Here is an 18,227-nt window from a genome sequence, read left to right on the forward strand (position 1 = left end):
ACTGTTTCCTGTTCTTACTACTCTACGGGCGAAGCGAAATTCCCAAATTCCTAGCGAAGCTATTTTCGCATGGCTGTTATATAAGCATAGTGTGCCAAACTACGGAAAATATCTAATTACCGTGTTTTTCTCTAAAAGTGAGTTTGGGCAGTGTCCTACGACTAAAACCATAGAATAACAATGTCCTGTAGCAAAATTTACCACAATTTGATCATACCTTGCAAAAAAAATTTAATCACGTAACTAAGGCGAGGTTTTGACCCTATAATCATATAGTAGTAAGTAAAATGTGTCAAATTGAATTTTAGTTTTTTTTTAACGGAGGGAGTACACACCTTTGTGACACTGACATGCGAGAGGGCTCAGCTCATGCGCGTGACCTTCGCTATTTCTCGTGCGCGGCGGTAGAGCTGCGTTCGTGTCCACTCTCCACTCTCCTTCTCTATGTTCCGCCTCCCGCCGCTCCACCGCGCCGCCGCCGTCTTCCTCCGCCTCCGCCTCGCCTCTCCCCGCGCAACCTTCTCCTCCAAACCCGCCAATCCCCGCACCAGCAGCGTTGCCTCCGCCGCCGCCCCCGCCGCCGCCGCGGTCTCAGATGCGATCGTTCGCCTCGTCGCGGCCGGCGGCAGGAGCCTCGAGGCCGACCTTGACCGCCTCGACCCCGCCCTCTCCCACCCCATCGTGTCGGCCACCCTCCGCGCGCTCACCGACCGCGGCCTCCCCGCGGCCCGCTTCTTCGACTGGCTCGCGCTCCGCAGGGGCTTCTCCCCGAGCGCCCACGCCCACAACCTGCTCGTCGAGAATGCCGGCAGCCTCGCGGACTATCGGGCCATGTCCCGCGCCATGGAGAGCATGTCTACGCGGCGGGTTCCCCTGACCGAACGGGCGTTCGCCTTCTTGAACACGTCCCAGGGCAGCGCCAGGGATACGGCGATAGCGATTCTAGCGACGCTGGATGAAGTCGGGGGCCCTTGCCGTGCGTCCGGCGTGTTCTCGCTCGTCAAGGCGCTAGCTTCGATCGGTGAGTTCGACGCGGCGATGTCTGTGATCCAGGAGACGGCGAGGGGGGCACGTTACTACAACGCCCTCATCGCCGTGAAGTGCAAAACTGGGGACTTCCATGGCGCCCGCGAGGTGTTCGACGAAATGAGGAGGTCGGGCTTCGGCCCGAATTCTAACTCCTGGAACTACCTCCTCGGGTGCCTGCTGAAGAACGGCAGGGTTGCAGAAGCTTGTGAGCTTGTTGAGGCCATGGAGAGGTCTGAACACAACGACATCCCGAACTCGCTGACCTACGAGATTCTAGCATACCATGCGTGCAAAGCGGGGAGGATGGATTCAGCCATGCGGATTCTTGATCAGATGTTCTTGGAGAAATTGACACCGAGGATTACGATTCACACAGCCTTCATCAAGGGGTACTTATACGCTGGAAGAATAGATGATGCTTGCAGATATGTCAGTGCTATGAGCACCAGGGACAGGCGCTCAGTGAACAGGAACTACAGCCTGCTAGCCAAGCTACTGTGTAAGGCAGGGATGATCGTTGATGCAGGAAGAATTCTGTATGAATTGATGGAGAAGGAGGCACTCTTGCCTGACCATTCTGCTTACATTAGAGTGATCAAAGATTTGCACAAGATTGGCAAGGGAGATCTGGCTGCTGAATTGAACTTGATTTTGCAGAAGCTCAGTGTACATGCAGAATCAGCGGGATGAAATTTCAAGTAGTCTTGGAGCAAGTGATGAGTCTTGTCTTGCGTCATTTCTGTCCTCTCTCTATGATGTGGATGTCAGAAGGACTTGATGTAAATCAGAGTCACCTGGCTGATAAAGAGGAGAGCAGACATGAATCATGCACAAATGGTGCAAGCTGTTGTCATGTAGAGAGAGGACCATGTGATTTCCTGCAGAAAAAAAAAGACAGTCACTAGGCAAAGCCAAACAATCGTACCACTGGATTGCCACATTGCTTCCTTGGATTTTAACTCCAGTTTCGGTAGTTTTTTCCTACTGAAGGTAGACAGAATTTGGTACTTCTATGTGCAAATTCTTTGATAGGGACATTACTTATCTACAGGATTGCAGTACAAATGAAGATGAGTGGAACAAGTACTTGAATATGCAAATTCTTTGATAGGAAAATTACTTGTGTTCCATACTGCCATTACATTCAGCCTGTAGATGGTTAAGGACAGGTGAACATTTGTGTGACACTGTTTTCCTTTTCCATCACTGATTAGAATAGTGAATCTGTGTTGAAGTGTAATGTGGTAGGAAATCACATTCACAGGCGAAATTTCTGCTCGAAAAATAATTCACAAGGAGGCACTCTTGCCTGACCATTCTGCTTACACTAGAGTTATCAAAGATTTGCACAAGATTGGCAAGGGCGATCTGGATGCTGAATTGAAGTTGATTTTTCAGAAGCTCACTGTACATGCAGAATCAGCACAATGAATCTTGTCTTGATGTCCTCTCCCTGAGATGTTCTGTGATGTAGATGTCAAGAGGTCTTGCCGTAAATCAGTCACCTGGCTGTTATAGAGAAGAGGGCAGACATGATCAGGAACAAATGGTGATATGAAAATCACCATCGCCAGGCAAAGCCAGACATTCATACCACTGGATTGACTTAGGGTGTGTTTGGTTCTCTGCATCGCACCTGGCTCGCATCCACGGGTGCAGGCCTTTGGTGTTTGGTTGCCTGCACGGCCACCCGAGCCTGGCTCCACGCGTGCAAATCGGGCTTCCGAGCCAGGTCCGAGAGAAACGGTCGATCTGAGCTTCGCTCCTCATCCGGGCTGAGCGCGTGCAGGCGGGGGACGCGTGGGTGCAAGCTCGGGGACGCGCAGGTGCAGGAGGCGAGAGGGGTTCCAGCTTCTGCTCACCTTCCCATCTCATTTGTCGCTCGGTGCCTCCCGTCTCCATCGCCGCACCGTCGCCGTCATCTCCATCATCGTGCCATATTCGACAAAGCCATCGAAGCTTCCTCAACCAGAACCGCTAGAGCCCCTCCCCTCGAAGCCGCCGCCGCCGCCAAATCCAGCCCCGCTTGAAGCCGTCGAAGTCGAATCCGGCTCCTACCAAAGATGCCACTTGCTCTTCTTCATCCGAATCCAGATGTGACGACGAGAGAGGGTTGTCACTGCTGACGCCCGGATCTTCCTCCTAGTCGCCGCTGTCACCGCCACCATCGCCACCGCCTTCGTCTATAGCTGCTGCATCGGGCCCTCTTCCTCTCCCTTCTTCCGTCAGATCCAGAGCCCAGGAGCTCGATCTGGTGGCCTCAGGCTTCTGGTTGCCGGATCCGGACGTACTGATGGCGGCGAAAATCGTCAGGATCCCGCTATTGCCGGATCTACGCCCTGCCACCGCGGCGTAGTTGGCTGTCTCGGCGACGAGGCCACAGTCACCTGCCTTCTTTTTCCTTTTATTTATTTGCTGTTTTTTCTCACCACTTGGATGAATTAATTGAACATAACAAAGTTGATGCAATACTGTAGCACCCGATGTGGTTCATATACTATTTTATTCGTCAGTGTAAGAAATCCAATGACTTGATTTTATATACAGTGATACACTGACTAATACAATCCTATGCATATTTCGCATTTGTTAAAAATCGATATCATATACTGTAAAACGATCAGCTTTGAGATGATAGAAAATTTCATCCATTAGTTATAGACGGTAATCTTACCCTCAAAGAAAGGAGGTATCCATACCTCCAATCTATAACAACCAAACAGCTACATATGTATCCCCTCAACCAGATCAAACTAAGCCAGGATGGGAGAGATGAGCCAGGCTAGATGGATACGAGCAAACAAACACACCCGTATTGTTCTTTTGGATCGTGCCAAAAGCTACAGAAGATATTTTTTTTTAGATAATGGAAAGAACATGGCCTCTACATCTATTTCGGATGTACACAGCCAAAACCTTCAGAAGTTAGATAGAATCTGGTACTTCTATATGCAAATTCTTTGATAGGCACATCATGTATCCGCTGGACAACTGAAGATGAGTGGAGTAAGTACTTGAGTATGCAAGTACTTGAGAAGCCAAACACTCATACCAAATTACCTATTGAGATTAACTTCAGTAGTATTCTCGTTTTATTTTTCTTGTGGGTATAGCATTCCCAGTTCTTACTTGGACTGTATCATCAGTTTCAGTAGTTCTTCTATGTACTGAAGATGGGTAATATCTGGTATCTGTATATGCAAATACTTTGATAGACTAGGTACTTGTTTGCAATACAAAGCTGAATATGAGTACAATTTCGTACTTTCTCTGAGAGGTGTAGAATACATCACTAGACTATGCACTCTTTGATATACCAATTTGCTGTCTGTGTACATAGCTGTTGTCTCTTATGTGTACATGAGAAGTAGAGAACTTTGGATAGTTCTCTTCAAAATATGTTATGCGTTTTGGCAAATGCTTGAATCATCTACTGACCATATCTTCAGATGGCAATCCATGGATGGTCATAACAAACATTTCACAGTTTTTTGACACAGTTTTCGTTTTCCATCACTAACTAGAAGTGTGAATCTGTGATCAAGTGTAGTTTTTTTTTTTTTGAAATGAAGGCAAGAAATTTGCCTCATATACTGATAGAAAAGAAGTGAAAAGGTGCACAAGTATTTACAAAGAGTAGAACAAGTACCCAACCAAAGCAAGAGTAGATGCAAGCCCACAGCTAAAAGCCCAAGTCCAAAGGAGAAATCACGAATTCCAGCCCAAGTTTTGAGCCCGGTCTTCACAAATCCGATGACGCCACGTCATCTATCCGGCCTTCTCACGTCTAACCAATCACTTCTCTCCATTTACGAACCACACGGATCGAACCCCTCCTCCCCGCCACGTCACCGATCCGTCCTCCCAAGCCGTACCCAATCATACCCGTCCATTTCCGATCCATCGCGCGAAACCCCCACCTCCCACGGATCGCTCCATTTTCACCTCCGCGCCCAAACGCCTCCTCCCACCGCTATAAATACCCCGCCCATCTCCTCCGCATCTCACAAGCAAAATCCCCAAATCCTCCAGATCGTCTTCGTCTTCCACCTCGAGCTCTTACGCATCGTCAGCCATGTCGGGCCGCGGCAAGGGAGGCAAGGGTCTTGGCAAGGGCGGCGCGAAGCGGCACAGGAAGGTGCTGCGCGACAACATCCAGGGCATCACCAAGCCGGCGATCCGGCGGCTGGCGAGGAGGGGCGGCGTGAAGCGCATCTCCGGGCTGATCTACGAGGAGACCCGCGGCGTGCTCAAGATCTTCCTCGAGAACGTCATCCGCGACGCCGTCACCTACACGGAGCACGCCCGCCGCAAGACCGTCACCGCCATGGACGTCGTCTACGCGCTCAAGCGCCAGGGCCGCACCCTCTACGGCTTCGGCGGCTGAGTTCCCGGCCCCCTGTGCTCGATCCAGATCTGATGCCGTTAGCGTTGCTTAGGGTTTCGTTGCGGAAATTGTACTACTTCGTTGTTTCTGCTTGTGCAAAGTGAATGGATGGTTGGATTAAATGAATCATTTTCTCTCTTGATTAGTACATCCGACTTGCTGTCTTCCAAAAAATGATCCATTGGTCGCTTTGAAATGTTGTATGCGCTGATCCATTTTTGAATTTGAGAGGCGGCTATCTTGAAAATTTCGTTGCAAACTGCGCAATTTCGCGCTCCATGTGAATGCTCGTAATTTGAACGATGTATCAGCTGAGTGGTCTATTGGCTTTCAAAATTCGAGATTCGAACTGGCGGTTTTCCTCCAAAAAAAGTTCAACGGGTGGGTGGGAAAAATCCAAATTGGGCTCTTCGGGACTCGTTGGTATCTGGGCCGAAAGCCCAACTGGGAGTCCAAGCCCACAGCCTCGTTGCCGAATTTTGCCACCTCCCCGTCGCGGCGGCGACAGAGGCAGCGATCACCCCCACCGGCGACCACCGCCGGCTGCGCCGCCGCCGCTCCGGTGTTCCACCCCCATTCTCTCCCCTCGTTTGCCCATCTCCAAGGGACCCGCCGCACAGGCAGAGACTGCGCCTTGACGCCGCGAAACGGAACCCTCGCTGCAAGGGCACGTGGCCTCCTGCTGCTCGGCGCTCTCGCGCCGCCGGGCGATTGTGGGTGGCGCCGGATTTCTCTTCGCCTCCTCGTATGCCGGCGCGACTGTGTTCGGGCTGGCTCAGCGTGGCCGCTCGTCTCCCTCCCCTTTGCATCCCCACTCCTCTCCGGCCTCCATTGCCACTCCCAGGAGGATAGTAGATCGGTCGCTTTGGCTTCCGAGTCTCATCTCGGGCCAGCCGCGCTGGTCTCCTCAGCGAGTGAACTCCCCTCATGCCTCGCGGCCCCAATCCGAATGCTCTCGCTGTTACCGGAGGTGGGGTGCAGGAGGCATATTGTGCCGCCGATCGAACAACAATGACGGTTGCGTACTGGAACAGGTATGCTGCTACACCCATCACCTCTTTCTTTCTTTAATTTGGGGCTGTCAATGCAGCTTGCAGGTATTTGATTCTCAGTTGGGCACGAAATTAGCTCTGAAATATGAAGTACTGTATGGGTTATTTGGCATGAGGTTGTGGCACTTTAGCATCTCCGACATTGTTGCATATGGGCGAAATGAGAAAATGGGATGTCGGATAGTATTTCAAGAAAACAACTGCCCATTGCCTTTTTGATTTGGTTATGCAGAGACGTTCTCTGAATTAAGTGTGTGTTGCACTGATGCTTGATGTCGATTCAAATTAACTGTAACTTGTTGTAAGTGACCTATTCAATCTTTAGCTGCAAAATTTAGGGACCATTTGCATTGTCTTTACGAAGAATGTGGATTTCAAGCCATGTCTATAATATTAAGGATTTGTAGTTGTACTTGTCTATTTAGAAGGTTAACTAAAAAAGGTAACCTTATTTAACTCTTGCTCACAGCTGTGCTTTGCCACATATCACCATTTTGATAACTGTCCTGAACCAAATTTATCCATATCTGGATGTCTGATTCAGCATGAAGTATGTAATGCGAATATGTGATACATTATACTTGTAAGGTATCACAAACAGAAGGAAGGCGCACTGATAACATACCGCGCACTTCTATCTTTTGCAGAATATCTCACAGCTTTCCACTGGTTGGTGGGTCGGCATGACTGGTGAGTGGTGGCTGCTGTGACAGTTTTTGAACACGTCCGCTTTCCAATTTTTCCTTCTGCTAAATCCATGATAATTTCCAGTTTGTACAATTGGTTTGTGCGAGCTAACATATGCCAATCAAATATGGGGACCAAGTTTTTCTGGTGCATCTGCTTACTTTGATGGCATATAACTTGTTTTAGATGTGTACTGTTATCTCACTGCATGGTTGAAGCCAGTTGAAAATTGCTGTGCACCTCATATACATGAACGAGAGCTGCCATTGTTATCAATTACAATTTAGTTCCATGTCTGTATAGCCACAGTTTTTCGTGTAGTGTTTAGTCAGCGTCAGGCCTCACTGTAATGTATCAACATAATAAAGAAGTACCAATCAGTGCGCTAAGAGTTGTGGGTGGTCCTTGCATAAGATAAATTCTCCTGGCTATGGAAATTTCCATGAAAGTGACTTATCTTTGAGAGAGAGAAAAAATGTGTGTACATAAGCTAACTATGATCATTTTAGACAGTTTAAATGTTTAATTGTTATTTTGATGCATAAACTTGTACTTGCACAACTGGATCTTAAAGGGGGAGACTTGTATTGCCATGCAAGGGTATGATAGGAAAATATCAGTTGTTTAATCTATTATAGTTTGAATGTATGTTAGCAGTCATGAGAAAGCTATGAAGTATCCATAATGTAGGATATAAACATCATTACACATCACATATAATTTTAACCGAGAACATGACTGGTATATGGAAAAACAAAAGAACATTGTGGACTGGTTCATAATCTAGCCTTTTAAACTTTATAACTCTACATATAACTTGAGGCGAAGTCACTCTTTATGTTTGAAAGCGTAAATATAATATTCAGAAAACCTGGGTTTATAACGTAAGTTGCATGCATTTTGAAGAAATCTGCTTGTTCACAGGGTAGTTACGGACTTGCGGAGTTATATTGCAGACTTAGCTGCAGGCTGCCAGCCTACCACAATTGTTTCATCGTTCTTGTGTTAAGTTGAACTTTTTTTCTTATGTTAGTCTGGAAAGAAAACCGGAAGTGCTAAGGGTAATGTGGGCAAATATAAGCCCTCTTAACTTATGTGTTTGGATAATAGCAGAGATTGAACATTACCATAATAAGCATGCAAGTAGGAGTTGTTTATAGTAATCGCTTGGGGCTGTATATCTTCTTATATAAGGTTTTAGTAGAATCTTCTGAGTACATCTAAAATCAATGTGTTTGTTGATTAAGTTCAATTTGTGCTTCTAGGATCACGAAATCATGGCCAAAACACATGTGAAAGCCCTGCTGATGGCTTCTCATACAGAAATTCTAAATTCTAGTACTTGAACATAAGTATTGTTTAAAATTCAATTCAGTGGATTGTAGTTTTTTTTTTAAAAAAAATTAATGAATTCTGAGTTTCTGACAGTTATTAAACACAAGAAAATTCTGAAATTAGAAATGTAACAGACTATCAGTGTAAACTTTTTGAACTGTTCACTCTATTTAGGAACTTAATTTAACATGTCATTTACTTTGATATTTGATTTATTGGTTTATTTCCTTAACCGCAATATGAGTCCATTCTTCTTGTTTTAATGCTCTATCCTATTTAACAAGGTGGGTTTATTTCTTTGCCTCAGAACTGAAAATGACGGTTCCTTTTCACCACTACCAATTTTCCCCCTTTTCATTTTAGCTATATATATACTATGATGATGCCGGTTATCAACTTATCATGATGCTTTTTTCAAGAGGTTTCACAATGATAAAACTAATAGACAGAGTGCTCTGGTAGCACATTGTTCGTTTCACCTTGAACTGTATCATATTCAAATTTCAGAAGCTCACAAGATATCTTGCTTTCTCAAATTGTCAAGAGAAAAGGAAGCATGCTAAACATGTGCAGGTTCCTTTATTATAGCTTAGAAGCCTGCAGTATCCAATGAACAAAGACAATTATTCTAACTTTTGGTTCGATAGCGACCTCAGTTCTATAATTGCTTTTTTCCTGTTGAAGATTGCATTTTGACATGTTTTCCTCCATTTTTGTGCTTGCGTTTACCTGCTGCAAGCTCCAAAAACCTGCATCTCTGTGTTCCAAGTTATTCTGTTTAATTGTGCTAAACAAGACATACAATGAGAACGGACCAACCGACCAAGTTTATTCCCTCCCTGTATATGTATTTGTTATGATGTTTGCATAACTTAGCTTCAAAGTATACTGTACAATGCTGTAAATGGTAAATTTCCTGTCTTCTCTTACTTTTGCAGTTTCTACCACCAGATATGAAGCTGGCAAGCAGAACTGCAGTAGTCTGAACTGGAAACTGATTGAAGTTAATGACAATTTATGCTGTGTCTTTTGGCTCTCCAATGCTATGTAAGATTTTCCTTGACATACATCGGATCGAGCTAGTGTTCTAGGCTCCTAGCTGCAATGATATAGAGCCAAGATAATGGTCCAATTCTGAATTTAGAATATCAGAATTTGATCTTTTTTTTGTCATCTATTAAGGAAGATACAATAAATTATGGTACAGAGTGGATGGGCTGCCAGGAAGATAATGGTCCAGCAGGCAGCAGCAAGGTTAAATCAGAACATGAGTTCTTAATTCAGATTACCTCTGAGCAATGCTGTCAGAGTGAGTCCTCAAACTTGGCTTATTAGATTTAGTGTAGTAAGTGAGCCACACCTTCTGACTTCTGAGTGTTGGTTCCTACTGTTAGTGCTGCTATAAAAGTGCTATTACTGATTCTTGCACTCACTATGGCCAGCAAATCAGAGATAATAAACCATGTGAAAGCCTCACGTAGTGACTGGACATGACATAAGCAAATTCTTTGCGAGTTGTCTAAACTACTTTACTTTACAGGGTACTTATCGTCTTATGGATTTTAATCATCAGTCGAGAAAATGACACTGGTGGGAACTGAATTTGGAGTTTTGGACTGCTACAGGAGAAATACGAACTTTATGTCTTATGGATTGAACAGCAGGAACTGTCTACAATGGAAACAGATAAAGTTTTCTGCCCTGGTTATATTATCATCATAATATTTCTTCAGGTATTCAGATTTCTTTCCTTGTCTGGGTACAAGAAGATTCTTGTGGAAGGTACTATACTTGAACAAGGGCTTACTTTTTGGGCTTTCAAAAGTTGGGAGGCTAAGGGTGGCCTATCCTTTCGGCTACACTGTTCTGTTTTCTTTTCTTTTGATTCCTCTTCACCTATAATCAGAACCGACACTGCATTCAGCTCTGCAACCTTTGTGATTAAATAACTTTTGTGAAATGCTTTTGAATGGAATATATCTCAGCATATCTTAATTCTAACTATTTCCGTATCCAGGTTGAAGTACTTTGCTTGCCTCTGGCAGAGGCCACTGATCTATCCGTGGATGACAATGTGGGCACTCAAGGTCTGATCCCAACACCCCCTTCAATGTTCTAAGAATTATTCTTTGGCACAGTTAATCTATTGCGGGTCAGTTATTTTTCATCAAAACTGGTACTGCTGGCAAGCTAGCTATCTGAACGGTGAACTGAATTGTGTAGTCCTCAGGGGAAATATATCGAAAGTTGAAGTTCTATAGCCAGTTACGCTTATTCCTCAAATTACATTACGATGTTTAAGACTATATGTCATCCAATTGTAGGCTTGGTGTTTAAGAATAAGACAAAAATAAAGATAGGTTGTGTGTTATCATACAAAGGCAAACAGTTTAGATGTAGCTATCATAGAACAGGCTCTAGTAAAGACCTTAAGCCCCTAATCATTAGTTTGATCAGAACGTAATTTGTCTCTGGCAATCTGTCATCATTGTTAAGATACATTAGCTGATTTGCTGGGTCCAGGTGGGCTAAATTCTCCCTTTATCTGCTCTTATTCCTTAAAAGCCATGTGAAGTTGTGGAGATTTGTGCCTCCTTTACTAATCAAGCTGGTTGATCGTACTTCACCATTTCATAATATTAAGTAAATACTAAATCACTGCACTTTTATATTTTAAATAGATTGCGTCATGTGTGTCCTTCCTGGTCACTCTAAGCTGTCGGATCGACCGACTTGTTTTACCATTCATGTTACATTACATTGGACACCTTGTTCCTTTTTCGTATCATATCGTTGCCACAAATCATAGACTCAGTTAAAGTTGTGCCATTATTCGTATTTACTAATGTACTTGTACATGATACGCTTGAGGCAGGAGGGAGCTAGATACGTAGAATAGCTTCCGATGGGATGGTTTTGGAGATACTCGCTATGTGTGGTGGGGAGAAGCATAAACTCGAAAAGGGGAAAGGAACCTAAAGCTGGGGCGGATGGATTGATAAAAAGGAAAAGTGGCCCACAAGCTATGCATCAGCAGCCGCAAGTTGGAGGGCCTCAAAAGCGCCCGGGACCCAGCTCTTGCACTTGCCATGTAGGCTTAGCAGAGGAACGTGTCGAAAGCCTGGCTATCACAGTACATTTGTTGGATAACCACCTTTTCTTTTTGATAGCTGCTGAGAGATCGTCACCATCATTGGTTCATTGCATACCTAGCTAGAATGAATTGGAGAGTATAATTCGATCATGGACCAACCAATTGTGTTGTCCCTAACCATAGTTCAAACGCATCCTAATCAGTGATCTCTTTTATTCTGATATGCCCATGTTTGTAGGATAAAATGGCTCTTTTAGCAGGCTCTTGCTGACTTCAGTAAAAGGACGGTGGTTTGTGGATATATTATATTTACTGAAAACCATAGTAAAATGAGATAACTGTGGGTCAAATGTGAACGAAATCATTTTGGTATTAGTGGGTCCTATTTTCACCTTGGATTTCTGGTTGCTCACTAGATCCAACAGAAGCCTTTTTCAATCCTTTCAGTGTGGACAGTTGTGAGCACAATCTTTAGAGCAAGTTTAATAGTATAGCCAAGTACTAGCTCCAAATCATCTAGAGCCAATGTAATAGCCAATTCATACAATAATTGCTTACTATACTATTAATACCCGGTCTCACCTGTCATACACTCGTTACGTCTTGGAGTCCGTGCTGCAGCTGGCTACAGATCTGTAGCCCGCTGCTCTTCCCTCTCTTCCTTTATCTCTTTAAAATATGTTTATAGCTGGTTTATAGCCCGCTATTGTACCTGCTCTTATTAGGGTCCTTTGTTTCTGGCAAATGGGCTTGCCAAATTTGTCACCTTGGATGGATGCTTGCCAAACTGTGAAAACTGAACAATGCAAGTGTCATTTGATTCCTTGATCTCATGGCTGTTGCATTTTTTTAGGGTCATGGCTATTGCATTCTAGTGTTATGGCTGTTGCATTTTTCATAATATATGTTGTTTATGTACTATTTTAAATCGTAAGCCAGCTCCTTGAAGTAGTTTTATGAGCATTCACCAATTATATCTTGACTTCCACTGCATGCATGCATGCATGCATGCATGCATGCACATTCGTTCAGAGTACTAACCTGAAGTTTGCACAATATACAGAAATCAATCAAAATATATTCAACACTAACTTTTCTCTTGATAGTATCTCCACAGGTGACCAGCTTAGTAGCTTACTGTCGGCCAGCAGGCTGCATCCATCACATCGGTTACCGAGCATGGCATCCACTCTTAAACACCCAGAACGGAAGAATGTACAGGTAAACTTGAGCTCAGCATTGTGCTTCTCAGTTGAGAGACAGTTAATCAGCTCCTTGACAAAGTATTAGTACTATAGTACATGGATTAGCTGCTAATCATGCAGGGCACACGCATCGAGGCAGGGCCCCCGGCAAAATCTACATGGGGGCGCGTGTGTGAACGTGACGTAAACCGTCAAAGGGAAGGGGGGGAGGCTGCCAGGGGCAAAAAAGCGCGCGAATCGAGTACCAACCTTGGGCCCCTCACTCTTTCCAACGAGAGCTGACTAGGCACAGCCATGGTGGCCCCACAAAGCAACCAATGGCATCTCTCCATCTCTGGAGCTACAGGGCCTCACTTTATTGGCAGCCAAAGACAAGGAGAGAAGATTGGGATATTTCTCTATTCACCGCTAAAGCTAACTGACACAAGACAACAGAAAGCAAAAGCACCCAAGGTGAGAGAGAGAGACATAGAGAGCGAGAGAGCTGTACATGGAGGAGTAGTAGCTTCTTGAGAAAGTTGGCAAGAATCCAAACATATACATAAAATACTCTCGGAAAACTTGCTATAAAGCACACTCCCTCCCGCAGCCCCTTTCCCTCCCTCTCTTGTTCTTCCTCTCTCATGTGCCATTAGCCAATAGCATCAAGGTCTCCTCTCTTCCTCCTCGATCCTCTTCATTTTGTCTTACTTGCATGACATTCTTGTTAACTCATCTATGTGTTATTGTATGTTGCAGGTTTTTGTACATTGTAGCTGATTATAATTCATTCATATAGCTATTCAAACAAGTTCGGTGGCTGTCCACATTTTAGCTTTGGATAGCCGGCTTGCCAGCTGCCTGCCTAGCTCTAAGCATCTCTTGCTGTTGGAGTTTTGAGAGGAAGGCTAGAGGAAGCATATGGCGCCCGTGAGTTTGCCTCCAGGTTTCAGGTTCCACCCCACCGATGAAGAACTAATCATCTACTACCTTAAGCGGAAGATCAACGGAAGACAGATAGAACTCGAAATCATTCCAGAGGTTGATCTTTACAAGTGTGAGCCTTGGGATCTGCCTGGTATGTTCTTAGTTTGCTTGTTCTAAAGATATCTATTCCTAGTTTTTATGTTGCTTGTTGGTGGTAGAAGTTAGAATGCTGTAGCCCATGCTAGGATATATATATTTCAATCCAACCCTAGGCCCATGCAGCTATCACCAATTGGCGTTCTTATATATCATTCTCTTGCTATATAGGAGTAACAGTTTCTTTCTTTTTGTTTTAAGGGTAGGAATAGCAGTTTCATGATATATAATTTGTATGAGACTTTTGTATAAATGCTATAAGGACAAGTTTTAAGTTTATATGCATGTTAAAATTCAGGTTAACAATTAACTATAGGCAAGCATGCACCTTTATTGTTCTCCAAGGAAAGCACATATATAGGTCCAGTATGTTTATTGGATGCCGTGTTATGTAGACACTAAGCAATCTTATTCAATTCTTATACTATTATGCCCTCCCAAGAAACACCAGTGCCTACACTACTTGAGGAAAGAATAACCACATGTTCCCTTCTTGATGAGCACTTCATCTAGCTATTTGTAGTTGAAATGTATGTAATAATAATCACTAATTAATCCTGGCTATAAATGTGTAGCTCTATCTGTTGTTTTAGTTTTTCTTTTATTTCACATAAGTAGCTTTTATGTCATTTATGTCACAAAAGAAAAGGTTTCCATGATTAATTCGTAAATTTTGGTACATTTGAATTGCTAGTTATATCAAAGCATATTTGATTTTTTTTCTCTTTATATATAAAAAATCAAGCATTGTCAAAAGCGATGTTTCACTGTCATAGCTTTGTGTGAAAACAAGATTAATCATACTGTGAAATTTGCTTTACTTTCAAACATCTTATGCACACCGAAAGGAGGGATATTGATAGATCTTGATCCTTTTGTCAAAAGAAATTTACCTTCAAAAAGAAACGTCAAATTTCTGCCAAGTGTAAAGGTGACATTATATACGTCCATGCACTGAGATACTTGAAATGGAAAATAAATCCTTTATATCAGTAACATCAAAGTTAAAGTTTATATATTTTGGACCATGTCACAATCACAGAGAGATTTGAGGAAAAGATATATTCTCTCTTTATCCACTTGCTGTTTGCTTTCAAGCTTGACAGTTTACTACAAAAACACCATGTAGCATTCAACATTCTACGAAGCGAGTGCTGTAAAAATATCGAATAAAAAGAGAAAATAAAGATGAGCCTTTTTTCTTGGGGTGACAAAATAAAGCAAGAAACTAAGAAAGGAACTTGTGATGAACATATAGGTCAAGAAGATGAACAAAAGTCCGCACAGCCTCCAAGAGATATAAAGTGACCTTGGTCTAATTTTCTTTCAGCTATGGTGGGCTATCATGTTAAATAGCCATATCTTAACTCTGTCATTAGATCCAATCATGATAGTAGACAAGTACTTCAATGTTTATGCTGCATGCATGATTATGTATGACTTTTTGTTTGTATGACACCCCCTAACTGATCGTTCAATATTCAGAAAAATCCTTTCTTCCGAGTAAAGATCTCGAATGGTACTTCTTCAGCCCTAGAGACCGCAAGTACCCAAATGGATCAAGGACGAACCGTGCAACAAAAGCCGGATACTGGAAGGCAACTGGGAAAGATCGAAAAGTGAACTCACAGAGGCGTGCAGTTGGTATGAAGAAGACTCTTGTGTACTACCGTGGTCGAGCTCCACATGGTTCTCGCACCGATTGGGTCATGCACGAGTACCGCCTCGATGAGAGGGAATGCGAGACTGACACTGGCTTACAGGTGTGTTACTATTAATCTTGTTGCATTTTTAAATCTACAACCATAATATATGGATAAACCATATATGTTATATTTAGCCCTTCTTTTCTGAAATTATAAACCTAGAGTAAAATATGTTACTAGCTGCTTGACATGGACGCGGCCTCTGATATGCAACCTCTTTGCATTTGTGTGTCTATATGTAGGATGCATATGCTTTATGCCGGGTGTTCAAGAAGACAGCGCCCGGGCCAAAGATCATAGAGCATTATGGTGTGGTGCACCACCATGTCGAGCAACCTCAATGGATGACGAGCAGTATCGATCGCTCCCCAACGTTGGACGTGTCGTGTGATGGAAGAGGTGATGACTTTGAGAGCAGCAGCTTCTCTTTCCCAACAGAGACGCCAATGGACTCCATGCACGGTGGGTTTGGAATGCAGATGAGTGCACCTCACGAGGATGGCAAATGGATGCAGTTTCTGAGTGAAGATGCCTTCAACGCCACCAATCCATTCTTGACGAACCCAGTTTCTGCCAACTTCTCATGCCTTCCATCCAAGGTACATATACATATATAGTCAAAAATGAAGGTTACTTACTGGTACAGATGACATGTATATTCAGGCAATGAGTTCTTACCGGTGCAATGATATTCATATGCAGGTGGATGTTGCACTGGAATGTGCGAGGCTGCAGCACAGGCTCACCTTGCCTCCCTTGGAGGTGGAGGATTTCCCACAGGACGTCAGCCTTGACACGAAGATTGGCATACTTCGCAGTAACCCCAACGAAGTTGACATTCTCCAAGAATTCCTGTCAGTTGCGACTGCCTCTCAGGAGCTAATTAATGGCTCCACCAGTAGCTACCCTGAAATGTGGTTAGGAGCTAGCACAAGCAGTGCTAGCTACGTCAATGAACTGTCCTCTCTAGTTGAGATGGGCGGCGTTGGCACTTCTAACCACCACGAATCCGCAAGGCTACAGGTCGAGATCGCTGACATGGAGGTGTTCAAGGACGAGAAGAAGCGGGTGGAGAACCTTAGAGGAGTCAAGTTGGTGAACAATGACCTTGGGGAGGTAATTGTTTGCATCATACCTATACAAGTATATTCCCATCATTATATATATACTACATCTCATGAGACTGATTACTTTCATGCTTCATTTGTCTCAAGCAGATTGTTGTAGAAGGAGATGAAAGCAATCCAACAGAAGACATCATCGCGCAGTACCCTATAAAAGTCACTGCAGATAATTCAGGTATGTAATATTTAATTTTGGCTGTTTTACATGGGCTCCACAGAAGTAATTAGCAGTATTCCATATTCGATACAGACTGTATACAGATACAGTTCTTGCATGCACTAACTCAGAGCTAGATTGCAGGAGAAGCCGGTCATCGCATGACCGATCCCACTGACGTAGGCGGCATCGACACTGCCCCGATCTTCTCGCAATCTCAACCTGACGACTTTGCTGCTGGTTTCGACGACGTCAACCCTAATGCATCTTTCGATCTGTACGAGAAGGTTGACGTCAACCACAGGCTATTCGTTTCAAGGGTCGCTGCGGCGAAGACATTCTTCCACCGCATTGAGCCATCGAAGAAGGTCAGCTTCCACTCGAACCCGGCAGCAACCGCCGTCAGTAAGGCGACCGAGAAGTTCCATTTCCCCGTTACGACCAAAGTTAGTGGTAGGGTTTCCATTTTTAGCAAGTTCAAGGCACTCATAAGGGACAAGTTCTTGATGATGAGGCCATCACATTCATACCAAAGGTTGGGCAGCAAAGAAACCACAGTGAATGAGCTGCTGCAGATTGTGTCACTCCTTTTAGCACCGAAGCAAATCAATGGCTGCCCTACTGAGCAAGAGCTGGTCAAGAAGAAGGCGAAAGAAGTGATGAAGCCGGGATGGGGTCGTGAAGGGAGCAACAAATTGTGGCTTCCGCTCTCCAAAGGGAAGGGCATTTCCAGCATGTTTTTGAGTGGGAAATGGACGTTTCTAACCTCCGCGTTGGCCATCAGCACTCCAGCTGAGTGCGATCACTAAAAGGTCTTTTCCATGACTGTCAATTAATGACACTACTGTTATATAATCTGCTATAACCTCAGTAGCGCGAGCCTAGCTAGTGCATGAAGAGAAGGTTAACATTAATTAACTGTCTTCGTGTCTCTGTTATTAACTGGTGTATAACTGGAGAATGTATGTCAATTAATTATTATTTGTTCGTCGTCCATTCTAAGTCTAACCCTGTTGTATCAAAATACTATCGTTAATTTGTAAGTGCAAATACAGATGTATACATATATATACATGTAAACACACATAATGTTCAATATTAATTGTATTTGTTTCATTCACGGTGGCGGCCAATTTGAGCTCTGAATGTCGTGATAATGGTTGGCATTGTATTTGGCGGTCTACTGAATGAGAGATGCCCTCTTGGTCAAAGCTAGACTCACATTGACTGTAGCATGTTTGATCTTAGCTAGATGTACTCGTCTGCAGCAAGCGGTGCAGATGTTCTAGTGCTAGTGCGGCTGATCGATTTGTTTGGTTTTCACGATTCGCACACCACACACGCTGCCTTACATGGTGCGGCGAGCCGGCGATGAACCTTAAGCTAGCA

At 44.0% G+C, this 18,227-nt stretch overlaps 3 protein-coding genes across 4 annotated transcripts; all 3 read left to right on the plus strand.

Moving 5' to 3' along the window:
- The first annotated feature begins 418 nt into the window (after window positions 1-418).
- On the plus strand, window positions 419-3,625 carry LOC4331425 (pentatricopeptide repeat-containing protein At3g56030, mitochondrial). The gene has a single exon (XM_015775140.3). The coding sequence runs from the start codon at window positions 445-447 to the stop codon at window positions 1,717-1,719; it is 1,275 nt and encodes a 424-aa protein (XP_015630626.1). The 5' UTR covers window positions 419-444; the 3' UTR covers window positions 1,720-3,625.
- A 1,410-nt stretch (window positions 3,626-5,035) lies between these two features.
- Window positions 5,036-5,566, plus strand: LOC4331427 (histone H4). The gene has a single exon (XM_015773075.3). It carries the CDS (start codon window positions 5,105-5,107, stop codon window positions 5,414-5,416), a length of 312 nt encoding a protein of 103 aa, XP_015628561.1. The 5' UTR covers window positions 5,036-5,104; the 3' UTR covers window positions 5,417-5,566.
- Window positions 5,567-6,304: 738 nt separating this feature from the next.
- Window positions 6,305-17,954, plus strand: LOC9270943 (NAC domain-containing protein 54-like). 2 transcript variants are annotated; one of them, XM_066308309.1, is made up of 12 exons: window positions 6,305-6,450; window positions 7,116-7,158; window positions 9,429-9,537; window positions 9,698-9,799; window positions 10,031-10,577; window positions 12,702-13,438; window positions 13,528-13,846; window positions 15,337-15,614; window positions 15,800-16,156; window positions 16,260-16,673; window positions 16,775-16,856; window positions 16,983-17,954. In XM_066308309.1, exons 7-12 carry the CDS (start codon window positions 13,690-13,692, stop codon window positions 17,645-17,647), a joined length of 1,953 nt encoding a protein of 650 aa, XP_066164406.1. In that variant the 5' UTR covers window positions 6,305-6,450; window positions 7,116-7,158; window positions 9,429-9,537; window positions 9,698-9,799; window positions 10,031-10,577; window positions 12,702-13,438; window positions 13,528-13,689; the 3' UTR covers window positions 17,648-17,954. The 2 variants fall into 2 exon arrangements, with proteins under 2 accessions (XP_066164406.1, XP_025879980.1); XM_026024195.2 differs by lacking the exons at window positions 6,305-6,450; window positions 7,116-7,158; window positions 9,429-9,537; window positions 9,698-9,799; window positions 10,031-10,577 and having other exon boundaries at window positions 16,976-17,954.
- The last annotated feature ends 273 nt before the right edge of the window (window positions 17,955-18,227 follow it).

This window comes from Oryza sativa, chromosome 3, assembly GCF_034140825.1.
Source record: "Oryza sativa Japonica Group chromosome 3, ASM3414082v1".
Taxonomy (NCBI): Eukaryota; Viridiplantae; Streptophyta; class Magnoliopsida; order Poales; family Poaceae; genus Oryza; species Oryza sativa.